This window comes from Silene latifolia, chromosome X (genome assembly GCF_048544455.1).
Source record: "Silene latifolia isolate original U9 population chromosome X, ASM4854445v1, whole genome shotgun sequence".
NCBI classification, from domain to species: domain Eukaryota; kingdom Viridiplantae; phylum Streptophyta; class Magnoliopsida; order Caryophyllales; family Caryophyllaceae; genus Silene; species Silene latifolia.
This window is the reverse complement of record NC_133537.1, coordinates 11,419,041-11,438,843: the sequence shown is the minus strand read 5'-3', so window position 1 is coordinate 11,438,843 and position 19,803 is coordinate 11,419,041. Positions and strand designations below refer to the sequence as shown.

At 36.6% G+C, this 19,803-nt stretch overlaps 1 protein-coding gene and 1 pseudogene across 1 annotated transcript; both read right to left on the bottom strand.

Annotated features, from left to right (window-relative positions):
- Positions 1 to 1,224: 1,224 nt before the first annotated feature.
- Positions 1,225 to 1,767, bottom strand: LOC141616872 (uncharacterized). The gene has a single exon (XM_074434030.1). The coding sequence runs from the start codon at positions 1,765 to 1,767 to the stop codon at positions 1,225 to 1,227; it is 543 nt and encodes a 180-aa protein (XP_074290131.1).
- Positions 1,768 to 5,685: 3,918 nt separating this feature from the next.
- LOC141616871 (pentatricopeptide repeat-containing protein At4g32430, mitochondrial-like) lies at positions 5,686 to 15,896 on the bottom strand (annotated as a pseudogene).
- Positions 15,897 to 19,803: the final 3,907 nt, after the last annotated feature.

Genomic DNA, 19,803 nt, shown 5'->3' with positions numbered 1-19,803 from the left:
TCCTTTCAATATCATCTTGTCCCCCTAATCCACTATACGACATGTATTTTCATTTGATTTCAACTTAAATAATTGAGCCTTTAATTATGTTGGGTTATATGAATTAGTCTTTAGGTTGACACTATGTATAACACCAAATATCCTAAGATTGTAATTACTTCAAATGAAAAAAAAATTAAGGTAGTATAATACGAAGTAAAGAGATTTGTACCTGCAATATAAGTTCAAGTCAATTTATGTGTTTACACAAGTTATATTCTACATTCTAAGTCGTTTAAGAGGGTTGTGAATACAAGATCATCATTTTAAAGAAGGTTGCCATATTTGGCCCTACGGACAAGGTTTCGACAAAATAAATATATCTCATTGATTTTTTCACAAAATTTCATTATAGACGGGTCAAATACAATACAACATTGACAAGCAATAAGTGGGGAAGTGGGGGCCAAAAATATCACCACTTTCAAGCTATTTGACCCGTCTTTAGCTATAGACGGATATATCTAGGGATGGCAATGGGTCGGGTTGGATCGAGTTTTGCAAGATCCAAACCCGATCCACTTACTTATTGGATCCAAGATTCATATCCATACCCGATCCATATCCAAAATTTTAAAATCCATACCCGATCCATTATACTTTTTTTCAAACCCATACCCGCTCCAAATCCATACCCGATCCACTGCATAATCCAAAGCCCAATACGAAACTTGATTTGACTACATAAAAATTTAATCTTATATAAGAAAATTTAAATTTCAAGGTTAATAAAGCCTAAGTTTTCAATAATATCCACTTGGATCGGGTTCGGGTATGAATGGATCGGGTTTGGATTTGGTTCGGGTTTTCCAATAGTGGATATGGATATGGGTTTTTAAATAGTGGATCGATAATGGGTTTTTAAAGAGTGGGTTTGGATCGAATTTTTTCCTTCGGTTCGATTCGGGTTCGGGTGATAATTGTCATCCCTAGATATATCCGTCTATAGCGAGACTAGCTGTTCGAAAAAATATCGAAAATTACCGATTTTAGAGGCTATTATTATCCACGGTTTTTAAGTCGATTGAGTCTCGTAATTTGCACCGAAATCACTCCACAATATATAAAAAAAGTGTACGAGGCACATAAGTAGGGCAAATGGTTTGAATTAGAGAGATTAATAGAGCTTATGAGTTTTTTTTTTTTTTTTTTTTTTTTTTTTTGACAGTAAGAGAGAATAGGATGTCACATGAAAGCCGATTTGGCAATGTTCTGAGCAATCCTATTAAGGGACCTAGGACAATAACTTAAGGAAAAACAATGGAAAGACGAAAGTAAACTAAAAATAGAAGAAATGGCTATCTTGGCCTCAAGATCCGGGTCAAGTAGCCCACAAACTTGAAGAACAAGGCTAAGACAATCAGAGGAGGCATCAACATGCTTGAAACCATGACTGGTGGCATCAGAAATTGCATTCCGTAGAGCAACAGCCTCAGCATGTAATGGTGATTGCGCCCAAAACCTAGCAAGACCATAATGAGTAGCACTACCACATCCATTTTGAAAAAACCATCCCGCAGAGGCCTCCCGATTTGGATGCCAGGATGCATCACATTTCAGACGAAGAGAGTCCCCACAAGTCTTGGAACCAACCAAAAAGAAGGGATAGTAATTCCGAATATGCTGTACATCCGAAAAACCATCCGGATCCAAGAGAGGAAGGGGTGTAGGGATTCTATGGGAGGTAATAGAAACATTCAAGGTTGCATCGGAAATAATTAAATCCATAGATGAAGAAAGATCCACAAACGCATGGCCAAACCGAATGTTATTTCGCAGACACCAAATTCTCCATAAGGTACTCATAAAAAAGGAAATCAGATGGATGAAGTCGGGCTTTTACGAAACAGGAGAATCCAGTTGATAACCCATTCTTGAAAGGGAAGATTATCACCGAGGTTGCTCCGAATGCCCAAAGGAGAGCTAGACCATATTCTAGCTGATAAAGGACAGTCCCGGAAAAGGTGGCATAAAGTTTCAACAGAAGAATCATTAGGACAAAAGACACACGAAGAGTCCCAAGCAAGATTACGCTTGCGTGCCTCAGAACCAACAGGGAGAGAATTAGACAAGATTTTCCAAAGGAACACTCTCCACTTATTATGCACTGGTAGGGACCATAAAGCAGACTTACAAAAGGAGATAATAATACCATTCATTCGGCTAAGATCAGTCGTAGAGGCCAAATTATTCCAACGGGATTGGAAGGCAAATGCATAACCACTTTTGATCGTGTACTTGCCATTCTTGGTGGATTGCCAAAAAACAGAATCCTTGGAATCAACAGACGGGAAGTCAATGGCAAGAATGCACGAAGCCACATGGTCGCCACATATGGACCGAACTAGGTCAGAATTCCATGTACCATTCGCATTTTGTAACTGACAGACATAGAGATCAGGTTTCGTTGCCACATCATGTTCCGAAAGTTGGAGAAGCTGGGCAAGGGAAGAGCCAGAAATCCATCTATCTTTCCAAACATTCAAAAGAGAAGGGAAGCCGACTTCCCAAGATAAATGAGGTCTTAACAGATCTAAACCCCACAAAATGCCACGACATCCCCAAGAAAGCGAAGATGTAGGAGGCTTAAAAGAGGACATAAGATCTTCTCCCGAAATATTCAGTTTTCGTCCCAAAGTGCAGCTAATCAAACTCTCAGGGGATTGAAGAATTCTCCATCCAATCTTAGCCAGTAAGCTCTGATTTAGACAACCTGTGGAACGAATTCCCAAACCACCCCTTGATTTAGGAGCACTGATGAATAACTTTCTGCTCCAATCTTGTCAATCACACTTACCGGCATTTTAAAAGTCGATAGAGAGAAAATAGATAGTGAAGATAGAACCGAACAGATAAGAGTAAGCTTTCCAGCTGAAGACAAAAAGTTATTCTTCCAACTCAGAATCCTTTTCTTAACCTTTTCAATAATGGAGGCAAAAACCAATTTCTTAGAAGTACCAAAGTCAGTAGGCAACCCGAGATAAGTACCCATATGTCTATTACTACTGGCTCGTAAGAGCTGAAGACATGACCGAGTAGTACGAAGAGTGCAATTAGGGCTAAAGGTAACCGCTGATTTGGAGGCATTAAGACGCTGGCCCGACGCAAGGCAAAAGTCATCAATGATGGACATAAGTTTCTTACAATACCGAGGTTGAGCTTCAATAAAGAAGATAGAATCATCAGCAAATAGTAAATGAGATACCATCCGAGCAGTCCTAAAAACTTTGATACCCTTCAGGAGGTGACGTTGCTGAGCATGAGTTATTTTTAAGTTGTATACTACTACGCATATTTTATATCGTTTAAGAAGGTTAGGAAAACCCAATAGTCATTTTAGTAATGTTGGCCCTATCGACAAGGTTTGATAAAAAAAATAGATAAATAAATATAACCGGTCTCTAAAAATTGTCAAAAATTATTGATTTTAAAGGCTATTATCCACAGTTTTAGGTTTGCAGAGCCCCAAAATAAAATGACTTAAAATTCGACCACAATCACTCTACACTATATTAAAATGTCAAAGGATAATAAATTTGGAAAACGGGTTGAAGAAGAGAGATCACGTTTCTTTTTCTCCAAGTTTTTCTACCACATGTCCGGGGTCGCTTTAAAAGTTAGCCTATTCACTTTCAACACTAAATAACAAGTATTAATCCATTTTTCACGATTATTCGATTTTCGCTGCTTTATAACATACCAATACACTTGGATGTCATCTGTTGTTCCTGAAAATATTTTTTGCCTGCAATATTTTTTCGCTGCTTTATAACATAACCCAATAGTCATTTTAGTAATGCAAAAAATAGTTTAGGAAATTAAACAAATGGCTCAAATAACAGTTAATGTATTATACAACTGGTTGTATATACAACTTATTCAATGTAGTTGAACTTTATTACAAAGTTGTCGAACTTTATTAACAAAATTATCGAGTTATGGTACAAAGTTATTGAGCTTAACGGAATAATTATTAAACTCAATAACTTTGTAAAATAGCTCAATAACTTGTAAAATAGCTCAACAACTTTGTGTAGGAGCTCAACAACTTTGAGGCGGTTGTATAATGCTATTATACAACTGGTTGTAGGATAGTATTTGTGCTCAAATAATGCACCTTAAGATTTTTTAATTCCACCAGAACACAAGGAGGTAATGCCATGATATCCAGTCAAAGCTTTTGCTTGGCAAATGAGAAGAACAGAATATATGGTTCTCTTGATTCCGACAGATCAACCAAGGCATATCCAAGACTATATTACTATTAAACTGCTCCAATAACCAAACAAATACTCGTAATCTGCTGCCGAACAATTAACTAGTTAATCACACATGATAAGCAAGATTATAAGAAGATTATTAAATCAATGTAAAATAGTAAGTTAAGCAAGTCAAATGATGCGCAAAGACGTGGGAGTTACCAGAATAGTCAAGAGACCCTTAATTAACAGTAGTTTAATATTTCTCGTTTGATTATATGGGTAATTAGGACCGAGTTGCCAGGGTAATCAACTGAATCACCTTAGATTATCACTAAGATGAAGCAAATGGAGCCATGAGATTGGTTTTTGACGGTCAAAGCAGCATCATTAGAGATGGAGAAGACATGGCATTAGAAGTTTGCATAATATAAGAGGCTTCAATACCGCAATACGACAATAAGGATGAAGATAAGATCTCTGGAATGACAGATATATAAAATAGTGCCTGCATATGACTTAATCTCAGGAATATGAGTGTAATTTATAGGATATGATTCCGGTACAAGTATTCCTGTTATCGTGGCATCGTTTAGTCCTTTGGACTCTAGTGTTAATGTTATCCAGAATCATTACAGAAAGTTAAAAAAAAATAAAACGACGTCTATGGGTAATGCATCTCTACGTGCATGCATCAATGCATGTAAGAATTGAACAGTGTTTATTTGCAAGCATTATAAAAATCATTACAAAAATCTAATAAAAAATGTACTTGTATAGAATTTAAAACAGTAAAAGTGAAGAGGGCGGTAAGGATAAGGAGCGCTCTGCCCGGGTTTTGTTCTTTGACATTCACAAGGCTATCTGCCCCGGGCGCCCCCACTAAGAGTCGAGGCGCTGATAGAAAGAGATGCTCATATCATATTATCTATAGTCAGTTAAGAGCAATACCAGGCCCAGGAGATAATTTGAAAATCTATCTAATAGGAATAAATTTTCATTGAAAACTTGGCGTTTTTCAAATAATGCTTTGAGGACAAGTCCACTTTGATCTTTCTGACGATCATTCAAGGGATTAGGGAAAAATCATATTTCACCATCAATATCCTGTTGCTTCTGATGACTGTGATGAGTATATCTGCGATGCTATGTTTTCCATTAATCGGCTCTCTATAGAAATCCCTAATGACTAAATTACTATATCTAACTAGTATAAGGAAAGTCTGGATTGTAGCTAGATCACAGAATGCTATATTCTTTTTGCGCTTTACTGACGTGACCTACAGGCCACAGCACACGCAAGATACCCTGATGGCCTGAGATTAAGTGAAACTACGAGCAAGTAAATTTTAAATGAGCATATTGTCAGGGTTGGCTTCTCGTCCAACCAAGGTTAAGAATCATTTTGTGACAATAAACTCAGTATTTTATCATACACCATTATCCATTATCAACAATGAGGGAATTCAGAGTCAATTTCATAATACATCCAAAAGAGAGAAACAGTAGTTAATTACGTCGATTTTGACAACACAACAAATCCTCATTAATCAACTCCTTAGGGCTAAACCTACCTACAGAGACAACCTTCTGACTTCCTAGAGCAAAAAAATAATCAAGTGGGGTTGTATAACAATGAATGGAGGATAATAGAACAAGTATGGTGCAATGAGGTCAAATAAATATGCCAAAAAGAAAATCAAAGGTCACAGCTTACAAATGGAATTCCAGGTTGTCCATGAGGTTCACCTCTAGACCTATGATGCAACAGGAATTATTTTGATGTAAGACCTTCCAATCTTTCGTTGCATCCTTCATAATTGCCCATAGAAAACCTGTCATGTGCTGATTGCATCACTAGAAGCTGAGAATCAACAGATATAATTAACATAATGCACTCAAAAGGTATTCAGATTTATTAATTTTGTAAAAAAGAGAAGTGCAACGTAGTTCGAACACCAAAAATCAATAGATATAATCATATAATTAACATAATGCACTCTAAGGTATTAATATTTGAGCATATAAAAAAAAGGGCAGCCCGGTGCACGATGGCCTTCCCTTGCCTTTTTGGCAAGAGGCCGCTCCAAGGACGTGAACCCGTGACCTCATGGTCACAAAGCAACACCTTAACCGGAGCGCCAAGGCTCCCCTTCAAGATTTGAGCATATATTATAATTAAAAAAAAAAAAAGATAAGTGGAACACAGTTCGAACACCAAAAATGACGCTGAACTAATGTATCAAAATTCAGAAGCTACTGCAAATCGCCAAATCGGAATAATTGTGTATAAAAAATGCACGTGTATTAGACACATCCGAGTAACATTTCAGGTGTAAGTTTCTTGAGAAGAACGATGTGTGTTAATCACTGTCGAGAAAATGTCCCCAGTATATCAACTACAGAGAGGTAAATACAAACAAAAGCATAAACCAAAGGCAAAGCCTATAATCACAAACATAACATGCGTGCTAATCTTTGTATGATTAAAACTCTTGTTTTCTTCCCTTTGTATGATTCAACATCAGATTAGATCAATGACAATCCAATGCATCATAAAAAAAGGGTCCTGTTTATTGTACGGAGCTACCTAGAGGAAAATCTTGTATTCTAGTGCACATACAATATATATTGAAAGCCCCTGTAGAAATATCAACGAAGTAGCAACCTAGTGATATCAGTGTGTCCATGTTTCATTGTCTCTTTGAAACACTGTATGATAACTACTGGGCTGAGTTGCATACTTGCATAAGCAATGTTATGTCAACATCAGATTTCGACCGTATTTTTCTTGACCTAATTTTGTTTTAAAGCTCAAAATTTAAATAACTAAAAAACTGGGTCCGATGTGAAATAAATTATCAAATATGAGTCTAAAATTCTAAATAGAATCGGAGAAAAAAAGCCACTATTTTTCAATGTTAAGGTCCTCTGTTCTGGAAGGCATAAAGCAGTTCCAGAACAAAGCCGCTCAATAATAAAGCAGCTATGGTGTGTAAATAAGGAGCACCGATAGAGCCGCCAAGTACCATGCCAAGTTCAATAAGCCTAACGGGACCAATCTATTGAAAATACATCACATTAACTCAAGGCAAAAAAAATACCAGTATAAGGAAACTCACAATCCCGTGAGAGCTTTTAGGATGTTGGATACAGGTTAATTGTCAACAATTTTTAGAGCCAACACCAAATAATCTTTCCTTCATATTGAATAGAACGAAGGATCTCTTAACAAGCTGCAAGGAGATAGTGTAAGAGAATTTGCTGAATCATCATAACATAGTTTGAGATCCCTGCAAAACAAAAAAATACCACTAGTTTTGTTTAAATTTATTTTCAGTTTCAAATATTCCTTGGAAGTGTCGTTTAATGTTTTATTGAAGAATTCATCGGTTAAAAGAAAATGGAACTGACCATCTGCGCGAATGAAGGCATCAGTTCTCTGAATCATTTTGAGAGTTTGACTCCTTTCAAACTTGGCTTCAAAAAAATGGCACCTTGAATGTAACCTTTCCAATGCTCCATTAACTCATCAAACTTACAAACTTGAAACTCCCATATGGGGGATGTCGTTAGTATATGTAAGATAATCTAAGAGGTAAAGTCATTGAGAGGCACTACTAATGACTTGGGTTAAAACCCGTCAACTTCAAAACCACCCTTAAATTCTCATGGCTCCCATTACAAGAAAAATGATAGGCATCATGAGCTAAGCTTTTCCAAAGCGGGGTTTCACAACACAAAATATGAAAACCATTCCAAGACTCTTAAACTGCAAATGCATGTGGGGGATACCGTTTCACTGATGAGCACCACAACAGATGCCCACCAAGCTCCTATTAGGTCTCACCCTATAGTCCTATTCACCTAGCCAAATGGTAAATCTCCACAGACCTCAGGGATGTGTCATCCTGAAGAAGACCGTGCATAATCAAGGAACCATCAATACTGCCCACATTAACCCAGCTCAATCCAGCTTCCTTTCTAACTCTCCTATCTCTCATTTGTCTCCTCATTGCCGCTACTTTATCCAGCCCCCTTTCTCAGCATATAAATTTGCATCAGAATATACAAGCCTGATTCCTCAGGGTGCAATTGTTTTAATGCATTTGCCAACCTCTCACTCAACTCCATATCCCCATGTGTCCTATACGCCCCTAACAAACTCTGCAATGCCGAGAATGACGGCTTCCCAGGAATCTGATGAACAAACTCTTCTGCTTCTTTTAGTTGTCCTGCATGACCTATCCACCGTACAAGCATAATGCTCCGATAACGGAACAATGTTATTGTTCTTTACAATTAAGTCCCTTCCCTTTCTACAACATGCGGTAAGCAAGGACAAGACGGTAATTGGGTCAGGTCTTACCCCTTCGTGTTTCATCTAGTAAAATATTGCCATGACTGAATCATAGTCCACGTGCCTAGCCTTGGCTGATATCATTGATGTCCAAGCAAACTGGGTTTTCCGAATGCTTCCTTAAATATCCCCATGGACTCGGAGAGACTTCCTCGTGTTGCATACATGTCAGAGAGGGCAGCTGAAACAATTGGATTGGAATTTAGTCCCTGTTTGATGTTTGTACAGAGAGAGTGACATCTTTGTCCCTATCTCAGTAAAATAGCTTCAGCAGATTTAATTGCACTTAATATGCTCCCAAATGTACATTGATTAGGACGGGCGGACGTTGCAGATTTGAATGCTTCAAAAGCTACTAGCTACAATCAACTTTGATCATACACAGATATCAGTATTCCAAGATATAACATCCCTATAATGGAGCTCTTCGAAAACCTTCACTGCATCCCCCATTGACTCAGAAGTCAGAACTTTGCGTACACTGAAATAAGACTATTCATTTGTCTAAAAAAAGAAATAAGACTATTCGAAACATTCAACTGTGACAATAAATTAGTATGCAGACAATAACCATGAATCATTTGACCTTCCTTGACCATATTCCTTCGGGTAATTGCACGGAGTAAACCTATGAAGGTCAACTCATTAGCGTAGACCCCATTCACTCTCATCCCATGGAAGAGGCTAAGTGCTTCCTCCGGGATACTGAAATCATTGTATTCCAAAAAACAACATTTCTATCGGCCATGTCTTGGAATACAAGTTTTGCATATCCATTTACCTCACACTTTGCATATGCTGACATTAAAAGGTTACAAACCAAAGCAAATATTCCATAACCCATCTTTATACTCAGGCCATGTAGCAACCTCCAGGCTCTAAATTTCCTTCATGTCCACAAGCGGAAATTGCAGCGGTTATAGGAGCTTGCAAAATGTCCACATTGTTTCAATTCAGCAACTTCCCACTTTGCTATACCCACACAATATTTCATTCCAAGATACATGATCCTTGGTGCATCACTTACGAAAACCTCGGAATCAAACCCTGATTTTAGTATGCTAGAATGCAATTGAAATCCAAATAGAAACCCTTGATTATCCACACTAAACGACAAAGCTATAGTACAGGTAACAGGGTCGAAAACAACACCATTTATATTCATGTGAGCTGCGAAACAATTTTAAGAGCACAATCAAATTTTCCAGCTTTACAATACATGCTCATCCATGAACTCGAAACTGACTGATAATGCTGGATGACACAGCAAATCTGTGGAAGGCGGCACTGCTTTCGGGTCACTACGGCCAGCTTTGATAGCCATAGCAACAACATCTTCATTGATACAAAGATTGAAATTATACAGCATTTATGTCTTAAAAGGCCAGAAGGGATTTAGAACTACAGTTTTGGTGTATCTAGGTGAGCATGACATGGTTTTTGAGGTATGATTTAGATAACCAGTACCGTGCATGGGTATATAAGTTGTCAACTTCTTGAGCCAGCTCGAAATTCTCTATGGCACCCTGACGAAATGATCATACAAGGGAGAATTAGAAAGTATTTGAAAATTTATCACACGTAATTCACGAGATCAAGTTAATTACCATGGGCCTTGTCAAATGTTCGAAACTTTAGAGCATCACAACATAAGGAATCAACATGTATGAAACGGCCAAAAACAAAGTTCATGAAAAACATGAAATTAGCACCCTTAGCAAAATATTTTTGTTGTACGACGTACTCACTCTAAGACGAGGTAAGAGACAGTTCTTATAAGCTTCACAGTAATCAATGACTCTATCAACTTCTTCATGGCACTCCACCATTTTGCTATAAACTTCATACCTTTCTTGTTCATGCTATACATCCCTCTCTGTAACGCTCAAATGCTAATAATTTCGGATCACAAACTAATACAACTACCAGCGCCTTATGAAAAAACTTGGGACTTTCTCCTAAGATATTCCTCGGTAGAGAATACCTCAGCATCTTTAAAATAAAGTTGGAACAAGTAAATTAGCCTTAGTGCCTTACATGAAGTAAGTCATCAACTATGTTACTCCAACGCTTCTTATTTCCTCCCGTACCCATGTCCGACACTCGACACTTAGGCATAGGTACGACATTCACACACATCATTTTAAGCGAATATAGGCATATACTCCGCATTTCATAAAAAAACGAGTCCGACACTAGGACAAATACTTGGGTATGATCCTTCTAAACGAGTGTGAGTAACATAGCTACATAGGTCGTCAATCTAAGAGTCTAACCGAAAATTTCAACATAATCCAGAAGAATGAGGATCATCTGTTTCATTTCCACGTCCCATCTTGTGTCCCATTACTAAACGGATAATGTGTCAAAAAATAAAGGTGACGATTGACGAGATACAAGATGGAGTACAAAAGTGGGACAAAGAATCCGCTCTCGACTCAAAAACCCACAAATGCAACTGTGCAAGACAAACAAAGCAACATTTGTAGACAATATGGAAACATTACATGGAAATGATTCAAACAAAAATTAGAAACTATGGTTCAGGCAATTCATCAAACAGGTTCTATGCAACTTTATAATGACAGCAAAACACAACCAAGCACATCAATTCAGCAGTTAACATATTATATAGAGATTTGAGCATGCAAGTATCAAGTATGTATTGATAATTAGGAACAGTAGTCAATTGAGAGAAAAAGAGGATACCTACAGACTACAGTAGTGGCAATGGCGTACAAAACGGTGGCGGAAGGCCGGAAGCACTATCAAACGGATTTTTTTCCCTAAGGGTGTGTTTGGATTGAAAGATTTGGAGAGAAAAGAAAGGGAGGGAGAGTTGGGGAATTAAAATCCTTTGTTTGGATAGCAAATGAGGGTGGAGGGAAATGAAGGGGAGAGATTTGGAGGATTCATTTCCTCTTCCAGTTCTTAATCAAAATCTCTCCACATAAAAGCAGATTTGGAGGAATCAGATCCAAACACCCACACTCCTTTCCTCTCCCTTCCCTTCCTCCTTTCCTTCCTTCCTTCCCCTCCTTTTCGTTTCTCCATCCACTTTCTTATCCAAACACACCCTAAGCCATCGTTTTGAATCAATTTTAGGAGGAAGGGGAGGGGAGGGAGGAGTGAGGGAGGTGAAGGGAGGAGAGAGAAGGAGAAGCGAATGGGATGTGGGTGTTTGGATAACAAAAATTATGAAGGGAAATGGAAGGGGAGGAAGGATGGAGATGAAGAATGGATGGAGGATTGAAGGATGTTGGTGGTATAATTAGAGTCAAATAATGTTTTCTTTCCAAATCTTTACCACCATCGGAAAGATTATAGTTTGTTACATAGGAGGAAAATAAGTCCTCTCATTTCTCTCCCCTTTCATTTCCTTTCTCCCATTTTTTTTATCCAAACAAAGTAAATTAAATCCCTCCCTTTCCCTCCCCTCCCCTTCTCTCCAATTCCTTCAATCCAAACGGACCCTAAGTGTCCTCTCGTGTTTTACGACGGAGTTGCTTGCTATATTACCTGTCAAACGGGTCGCGAAAGCGGGTTATGAATACGGTTATTTCGGATTCGGATAAAATACAGGACCAGTCTATTTCGGTTTGTATGGGTCGGATTTATACAGATTTCGGTTGGGTTAGGGTCAGAAAAGGGTTAGACTAACGCCTTTTTACGAATGTTTATTTTCTTTATTTTTAATTACAAAAATATAGTTATTTTTAATTTTTACAAATATTTAGTTTAATATATGATATCAGTAAAAATAATCAATTTTTGTCTAATATATTCCACAAAAATTCCAAATAGACGGTTTCTTAATAGCGTTATTGAGAAACTTCTCACATGATGGGGTGAGAGATCCACCGCATTTCTTTTTTCCCTATTATGTCTCTCATGAGACCTACTAAGTAAGTATATTTCCTAGAATAGTGCGTGATATTTTTAACATATACTATAGGTGTGGACATTATAGGTTATAAATGGACATAATATTTTGTATTTAAATATTTATATCATTAAATATTTCACTTTATGCACAAATTTATATCCGATCTTTTTGGGATAAGGAAATTATTTTTTAAAAGAACTTAATGATAAAAATTTATTGAATTTTTATGATAAGAAATTGCGGCTAAAAAATATGGTATTAGTAAATATTTGTTAAAAATTCATTGACTTTTTATGATAAAAATTTGCAGCTAAAAAATACGGAGTATGTTATTAGTAAATATTTGTAAATTAACTTCATTACTTTCTCGGTAAAAAAACAAAAAAAAATACTCATTTTATTACTTCTTACGATCTAAATTTTTATTTATTTCTCCAATTAAAATACATTAAGGAGAAACATGAAAAATAAGTGAATTGTCAATTTAAATTCTATAAATAATACACCAGAAAGTAAAACTCTATAAATACCGTGCATATATTACACGGGGTCTATATTAGTAACTCTATAAATACCGCGCATTCATTGTACGGGATCTAAACTAGTTTATTAATTAATCATGTAATAAAACTGTGGTTTAAAACAATATAAGCATACCTTACTTAAAAATTTTGGAAGTTTAGTTTTTCCAAATCTTTCGAGGTGATTTGAAAGCCGGTAGTTTCAACTTATCTCACTCATTTGAAAGGATGAGATAAATTGATCATACTCTAGAGGATCAATCTAGTTTTCTTACCTTATCAAAAAAAATAATATTCTCTCTTATTCACCATTTTCTTCCCTATTTCCTTATTCGGATTATTCGGGTTTTCTTCCCTATTTCCTTTTTTGGGTTGATTTGTGTGGTCCAAATTAAATTACATGTGGGATAGTGTGTTTTGTGTGGTCCAAAATCGGTTTCTTATTCCTTGCGCAAAAAGGAAAGGGGAAGAATATAGTGAATAGGAGGGAGTATTAGTTTTATTTGCTTTAAATGCAATTTTTTAATAAATTTACCCATTTACGGGTTCGGGTCGGGTCGGGTCTTGATCCTAAAAGTACACGTTATTATCGGGTCGGGTCGTTCTCGGGTTCATGTTATTTTCGGGATGGGTCAGCTTTTGTCAGGTCTAGTTGAAATTGAATAAGGTAATTCTTAAAGCGACCTCGGACACGTGGTAGAAAAATCGGGAGAAAAAGAAATGCGACCCGTTACGCCCTCCCGAATGACTCAAATTGAAGGGTATAATATACGGTTTTCGGGATTCGAGGGTCCCGGAAAAAAAATGGTCTAAAAATCATAGGGACGGTTTCTCGAATCAGACAATACAGCCTAACAAATTTTGAAAAGCAACAGAGGACATTTGAGGCTACCGGTGTGCGCTAAACTAGTTTTGAGCGGAAATCGAATACTCGTTAAAAATTGTTTAATACTTGTTATTTAGGGCTGGAATGGAATAGGATAACTCCTAATGCAATCCTGGGCTCCTGGCCACGTGGTAGAAAACTAGAAGAAAAAGAAGTACCACCCGATACAGCCTCCCAAACAACTCAAATTGAAGTGATACACGATTTTCGAGATTCTAAGGTTCCGGAACAAAAATAGACGAAAGGAGTAGAGATAGTGGTATAATGGACAAAAATTTTGACATTTCGTAGACAACTTGCCACACTTATTTAATGTATCTATTTGATCTATCTTAAGGTGTAAAACGAAGAATAGTTGTAATTGTAAAATACCATGGATTAAATTGAACATAAATTCTCATTTGTGACGGGCTAAGTATTATTCATGTGTGGGTAGATAAGATAAAAGTAGGGGTGTCTAAGAGAGTAATGGGTAAGTGCAACGTATAGGGTATGGGTGCGGAAGCGACTTGACTTGATTTTGGCAATTGCTCGTTGTTAAGTGCCATTTTCGCGGATTTTGAACGGATAAAAATTTTTTGTGGTTTTTTTTTGATGAATAGTGCCGTGAACAGTACACGTGAACAGTGATTTGTATTTTTTTTTTGTTTTGTGAAATTTGGGGATATTTGCTATCACTAGACCTATAGCGATAACAATGGGTGAATTGTTCGATACGCGTCAAACAATCCGACTTAAACCTTGGAGCGCGTCCTTAGTTCAAGCAAGGTGCGAAATACTCGTTCCGGCCTCTTAAGCCAAACCAACTCGTGTAACAACACAAGAAGACAAGACAAGTTTAGAGAAATAATCTCAAGTTTTTAATTTCTTCAAAGATGAGTAAAAAATGATCTACAAACTTGGCTTATATAGCCCTTGTAGTCGACTAGGGGGGATGGGGGATGACCATAATTTGACCCATATTGAATACAATCAACCTAGTTCCTATCACCATCTAACCATTTAATTTCTATGGAAAGAAAACTAAGTTGACAACATCGATTACGAAGCAAGTAAAGAAAATAATTTTGAATTTCCGCTGCACATTTTCACACGGCAGCCCTAGCCGTGACTAGTGAGTCCGTCTTCCTCGTTTCGCACGCTTGTTTTTATTGCCAACTCGTAACCTGATTTTCCGTTGTATTTATTTTGGGCTCGGTTTTGGAACGGAATTTATTTGTAATTCCCGCTGAAATTTATTATAATTTTTACCCCCCCTCTATACGCATCAACTCTCCCTTTCTTCAAAAAGAATCGCCCCAATTCTTGTACCTTTAAGTGTCGAGAGGAGATGCTGGTTTGCGTTCATTATTATCTGCCCAATTCCCGCAACGACTTGTAATGAGCCCGGATCAAATACCTCGGACATTTGCTGCTGGTTCCAAACACATAGTTGCATTACGTTTATTGCGGCGGTGTTGAACACAAGATTATCACAGCCCCGAGTTATTTTCAGCCCAAGATGGTCAACCACCGAATCTGAATTTGGAACGGTATCGTGACAAGGATTAAAACCAATCGTTCCATGTTCTATATACTCACGAGTATAGCCGTGTAGATTAAGGGTATCATCCATTTCGATCGTTGAACATACAACGTAATGTTCTGGACCGAATAGGCTCACGAGTTCAAAATTGACACTATGATTCTCCTGGGCTGGCCATTGCGTTTTCGACATTGACTCTATGATGCAATTGACAGCGTTATCGAATATAGGAGGCAAATCGAAATTGACAACAAGGTTATCCTCCTTTGTGAAGCCATTGTGAAAGGGCGAGATAGCTTCATCATCGTACACATCAAAAACAGGTGGTAAATTAGGATCAAACACCTTGTTTTTCCCCATAGGATCGTCTTGGTTTAAGGAAATCAAGAGCCGAAGCTCTGATACCATTTGCAACGTATAGGGTATGGGTGCGGAAGCGACTTGACTTGATTTTGGCAATTGCTCGTTGTTAAGTGCCATTTTCGCGGATTTTGAACGGATAAAAATTTTTTGTGGTTTTTTTTTTTGATGAATAGTGCCGTGAACAGTACATGTGAACAGTGATTTGTATTTTTTTTTTTTTGTTTTGTGAAATTTGGGGATATTTGCTATCACTAGACCTATAGCGATAACAATGGGTGAATTGTTCGATACGCGTCAAACAATCCGACTTAAACCTTGGAGCGCGTCCTTAGTTCAAGCAAGGTGCGAAATACTCGTTCCGACCTCTTAAGCCAAACCAACTCGTGTAACAACACAAGAAGACAAGACAAGTTTAGAAAAATAATCTCAAGTTTTTAATTTCTTCAAAGATGAGTAAAAAATGATCTACAAACTTGGCTTATATAGCCCTTGTAGTCGACTAGGGGGGATGAGGGATGACCATAATTTGACCCATATTGAATACAATCAACCTAGTTCCTATCACCATCTAACCATTTAATTTCTATGGAAAGAAAACTAAGTTGACAACATCGATTACGAAGCAAGTAAAGAAAATAATTTTGAATTTCCGCTGCACATTTTCACACGGCAGCCCTAGCCGTGACTAGTGAGTCCGTCTTCCTCGTTTCGCACGCTTGTTTTTATTGCCAACTCGTAACCTGATTTTCCGTTGTATTTATTTTGGGCTCGGTTTTGGAACGGAATTTATTTGTAATTCCCGTTGAAATTTATTATAATTTTTACCCCCCCTCTATACGCATTAGTAAGATAACTAGATAAGGGACTCAACTTTGGAATATTTTACAGTTAAAGACCTAAACTTTAAAACTTTTCAGTTAAGGACTTCAAATAACCTTTCCGTCATTTCTAACGTTTGTTCTAGTCAACCCCTTTGATGTCTAATTGTCAGCCAACTTTTTTTTATCCTTTTTTTTTCATTCATTTCTCTTCTTTGCCAATTTTATTTTGTTTTCTTTATTTTATAACAATTTATAACTTTCAAGTCTCCTTCTTTTATCAAACACAAATTAATGGTTGTGAAGCTTCATCATTATATAATGCCATTGGAAATTTACAACGCGGTAGTGGTACATTATATCAATAAGACTCTCTTAAAACGGATATTTTTGTCTTAAGATTAACAGGGGCAAATAATCTACATTTGCTAGATTAGACAAGTTTTTTGCTAATATCTAATCATTTTGTTTTTGTATCTATGCATATAGTATGTTATTTAACTCATTTTAAGTTTAAGTCGGAAAATGTCGTCTTAAATGAGATTCTGTGACGTCTTAAATAGTATGTAACTATGTATGGGTTCTTTACACTATTCTTTACACTACTCCGTATCTAATTTCCATTATAATGGAAAAGATCGAAAATTTATCCGCTCGAGTTTGGTTTTAGATGGTAAAGATTATGTCAGAAAACAAGATAGTTAAAACCATAAAATATGGGACATGTTTGAATTTTTAATTATTATTATTTCATATATAATTGTTACGGAGTACAATTTTTTAGTAGAATATGAAATATAATTGTTATAATAATATTAATAATCTAACTAATTTGCATATTTAACATCTAAAATTTTCTCATAAATTATTTCCACACTTTTTTTTTCGAACATGCTTAATTAAGGTGTACATACTAATCGAGAAGATCTTGGCTCAAGCTCGCATAGAGTTGAGATTGTAGCTCAAATTCGAGCTCGCCTTTTAGCACATAGAGTACAAAAACTGTAGTTCTACCTTACTTTAAAAAAAAAAAATTAAATCAATTCAAAAATATCGACCGCATTAATCTTTGCAAAGAGTCTTGCTGAAAACGGGTTGGAGCAAGTGATGGGTAATGCCACTCACAAAATGGATAGAGGGGACAAGGTGGGGCACCCCCATGTACTTCCCTCTCTCCTCTATTTGGGTCATTTGTGAGAGAAAATGGTATCAGTCACTCCAAAGTGACGGATACTTACCGTCTTCAATGAGATTTTGTGTAATTTTTGTATAGATCAAGCTATATGTATTCAATATGTTAGACTTTGAGTATGTACGAAAAAGGAATTGACAATTAAACTGCACCGAATCGACTCCGCTTTTCTAATAGAATAATTCGACCCTTAACAATGTCTGGGTATAATCGAACTTTCTACTGAGATAAGACGGTGCCCTCTGATTGTTATACGTTCTTTGATGCAAAAGAAGATTAATTTTTCTGTCATTTTTCTTCTCATTCTTTATCTATTTATATAGAAAAGAATTGGGTGTCAAGGAAACAGGGGGATGCATTTGTGAAGGGATGTAACTCTTCGGAAATTAGGATTAAAAGTATTTAAATTATGCGGATTATACGAAATGATTACCCCCGTCATAGTTATTCGAACGAAAACTATTTCGCAATCCCGTAAATAATTATACGAGCGTACACTCCGTACTTCCCGAACTCGTATTATATTATTTAGAAATTATCCATCAGTGAACCGATCTTAATTACGTCAAATGAACCGGTAATTACTCTTAAATCACCGACACAATATTTATCGAGAGAGTTACCAAAACAATTTTTTTATAGAGAAAGCTAATGCTCCACCTTCACATTGAATGCTATGGGTCCCAGATTCGTCTTCACAGAACTTCAGCAGCCCATGACATTTAACGGAAATCTAACAGAATATTAATTGAGTCCCAGAAAATACAGAAGTTAAGGTCATTAACGAAAAAAAATAAAATACAAAGTTCAATCCCTTATCTTAGGCTTAACTCGTGTCTAGGGAGTAACAATCTATTTTATTAATCTAACCTATATGAGTATAGTACTTAACAGTTAACTCATTGCAAGCTTGTGACGAATATATCCGTCACAAGTAAACTTGTTGAAAACCGACGACATCCTTGTTGAAGAAGGAAGTTGTGAAACGAGGTACAAGAGTAAAGGTCCGGTATGAAGGAATAGACACGTAGAAAAGCGGCAGGAAAATAAAAGCGGTGATCGACATAAAAACACATAAACTTACGTCTACCGAATTCCAAGTTGCGCACCTGAAAATTATGTTGGCAGACAACAATGCAACATGCACACATGCATTTTTGGCCTTTGTCCACCTTACATTTTTGGCACCGTCGTCAATGTTTCCGGGGTTTAGGTTTAGTCCAACTGATGAAGAGTTGATATTGTATTACCTCCATAATAAGATCCATGGTTTTGATAATTCTGTTCAAGTTATTCCTCTTGTTGATATTTGCAAATTTGAGCCTTAGGATTTGCCTGGTATCGCTAATGTCCCTTCTCTTTTTACATTATTATTTTGAGGAAAATGACATGGCGTCACCGGTACTCAAATTGGGCGCCACTGGGGATATTATAGTAATTATGTAGCTATTTTTATCTCCCTTTCCTAAAATTTGAATTTCAAACTAATAAATAAAAAAGGGTAGTTCAGGAACATAAAATGAATAACTAATTATAATTAATAATTATTATTAATAAATAAATATATAATTGGTAGGATTTTCCTTGAGTTTTGCCACATTTTGAGGAGGAATTTTACAACAAACAAGATGGTGTTTTGTTGTGTGCACTGTGTACAAGTAAATGATGCAATATGTACTTAGATTCATAGGTAAGACACGCACTGGGTTATACTTCTACTACGGTTCCCTTTATGGCATAACTGCTTGTTCAAGACTATACGAAGTATATATATGATAGTTAGTGTTCAAACTTTATAAATTGAAAAACTAGACAATTCTGAGAGCTTCTTATTCATCGAATGCGCCATCTTCATCCGGTAAAGGTATCATTGCTGCTTCATTGAATACTAGAGTTCGTATTTAATTCATAGGTAAGACAAATTGAATTAAGAGAATCCATTTATTACATATCATAATTCAAGAATTTATATCAAGGGATTATAATATTCGCTTTTCTTGGGATGTAAATGAAG

Bases quoted from the DNA above. Each gene is read 5' to 3' on its own strand.
- LOC141616872 (XM_074434030.1), bottom strand. From the start codon at position 1,767: ATGGATTTAATTATTTCCGATGCAACCTTGAATGTTTCTATTACCTCC.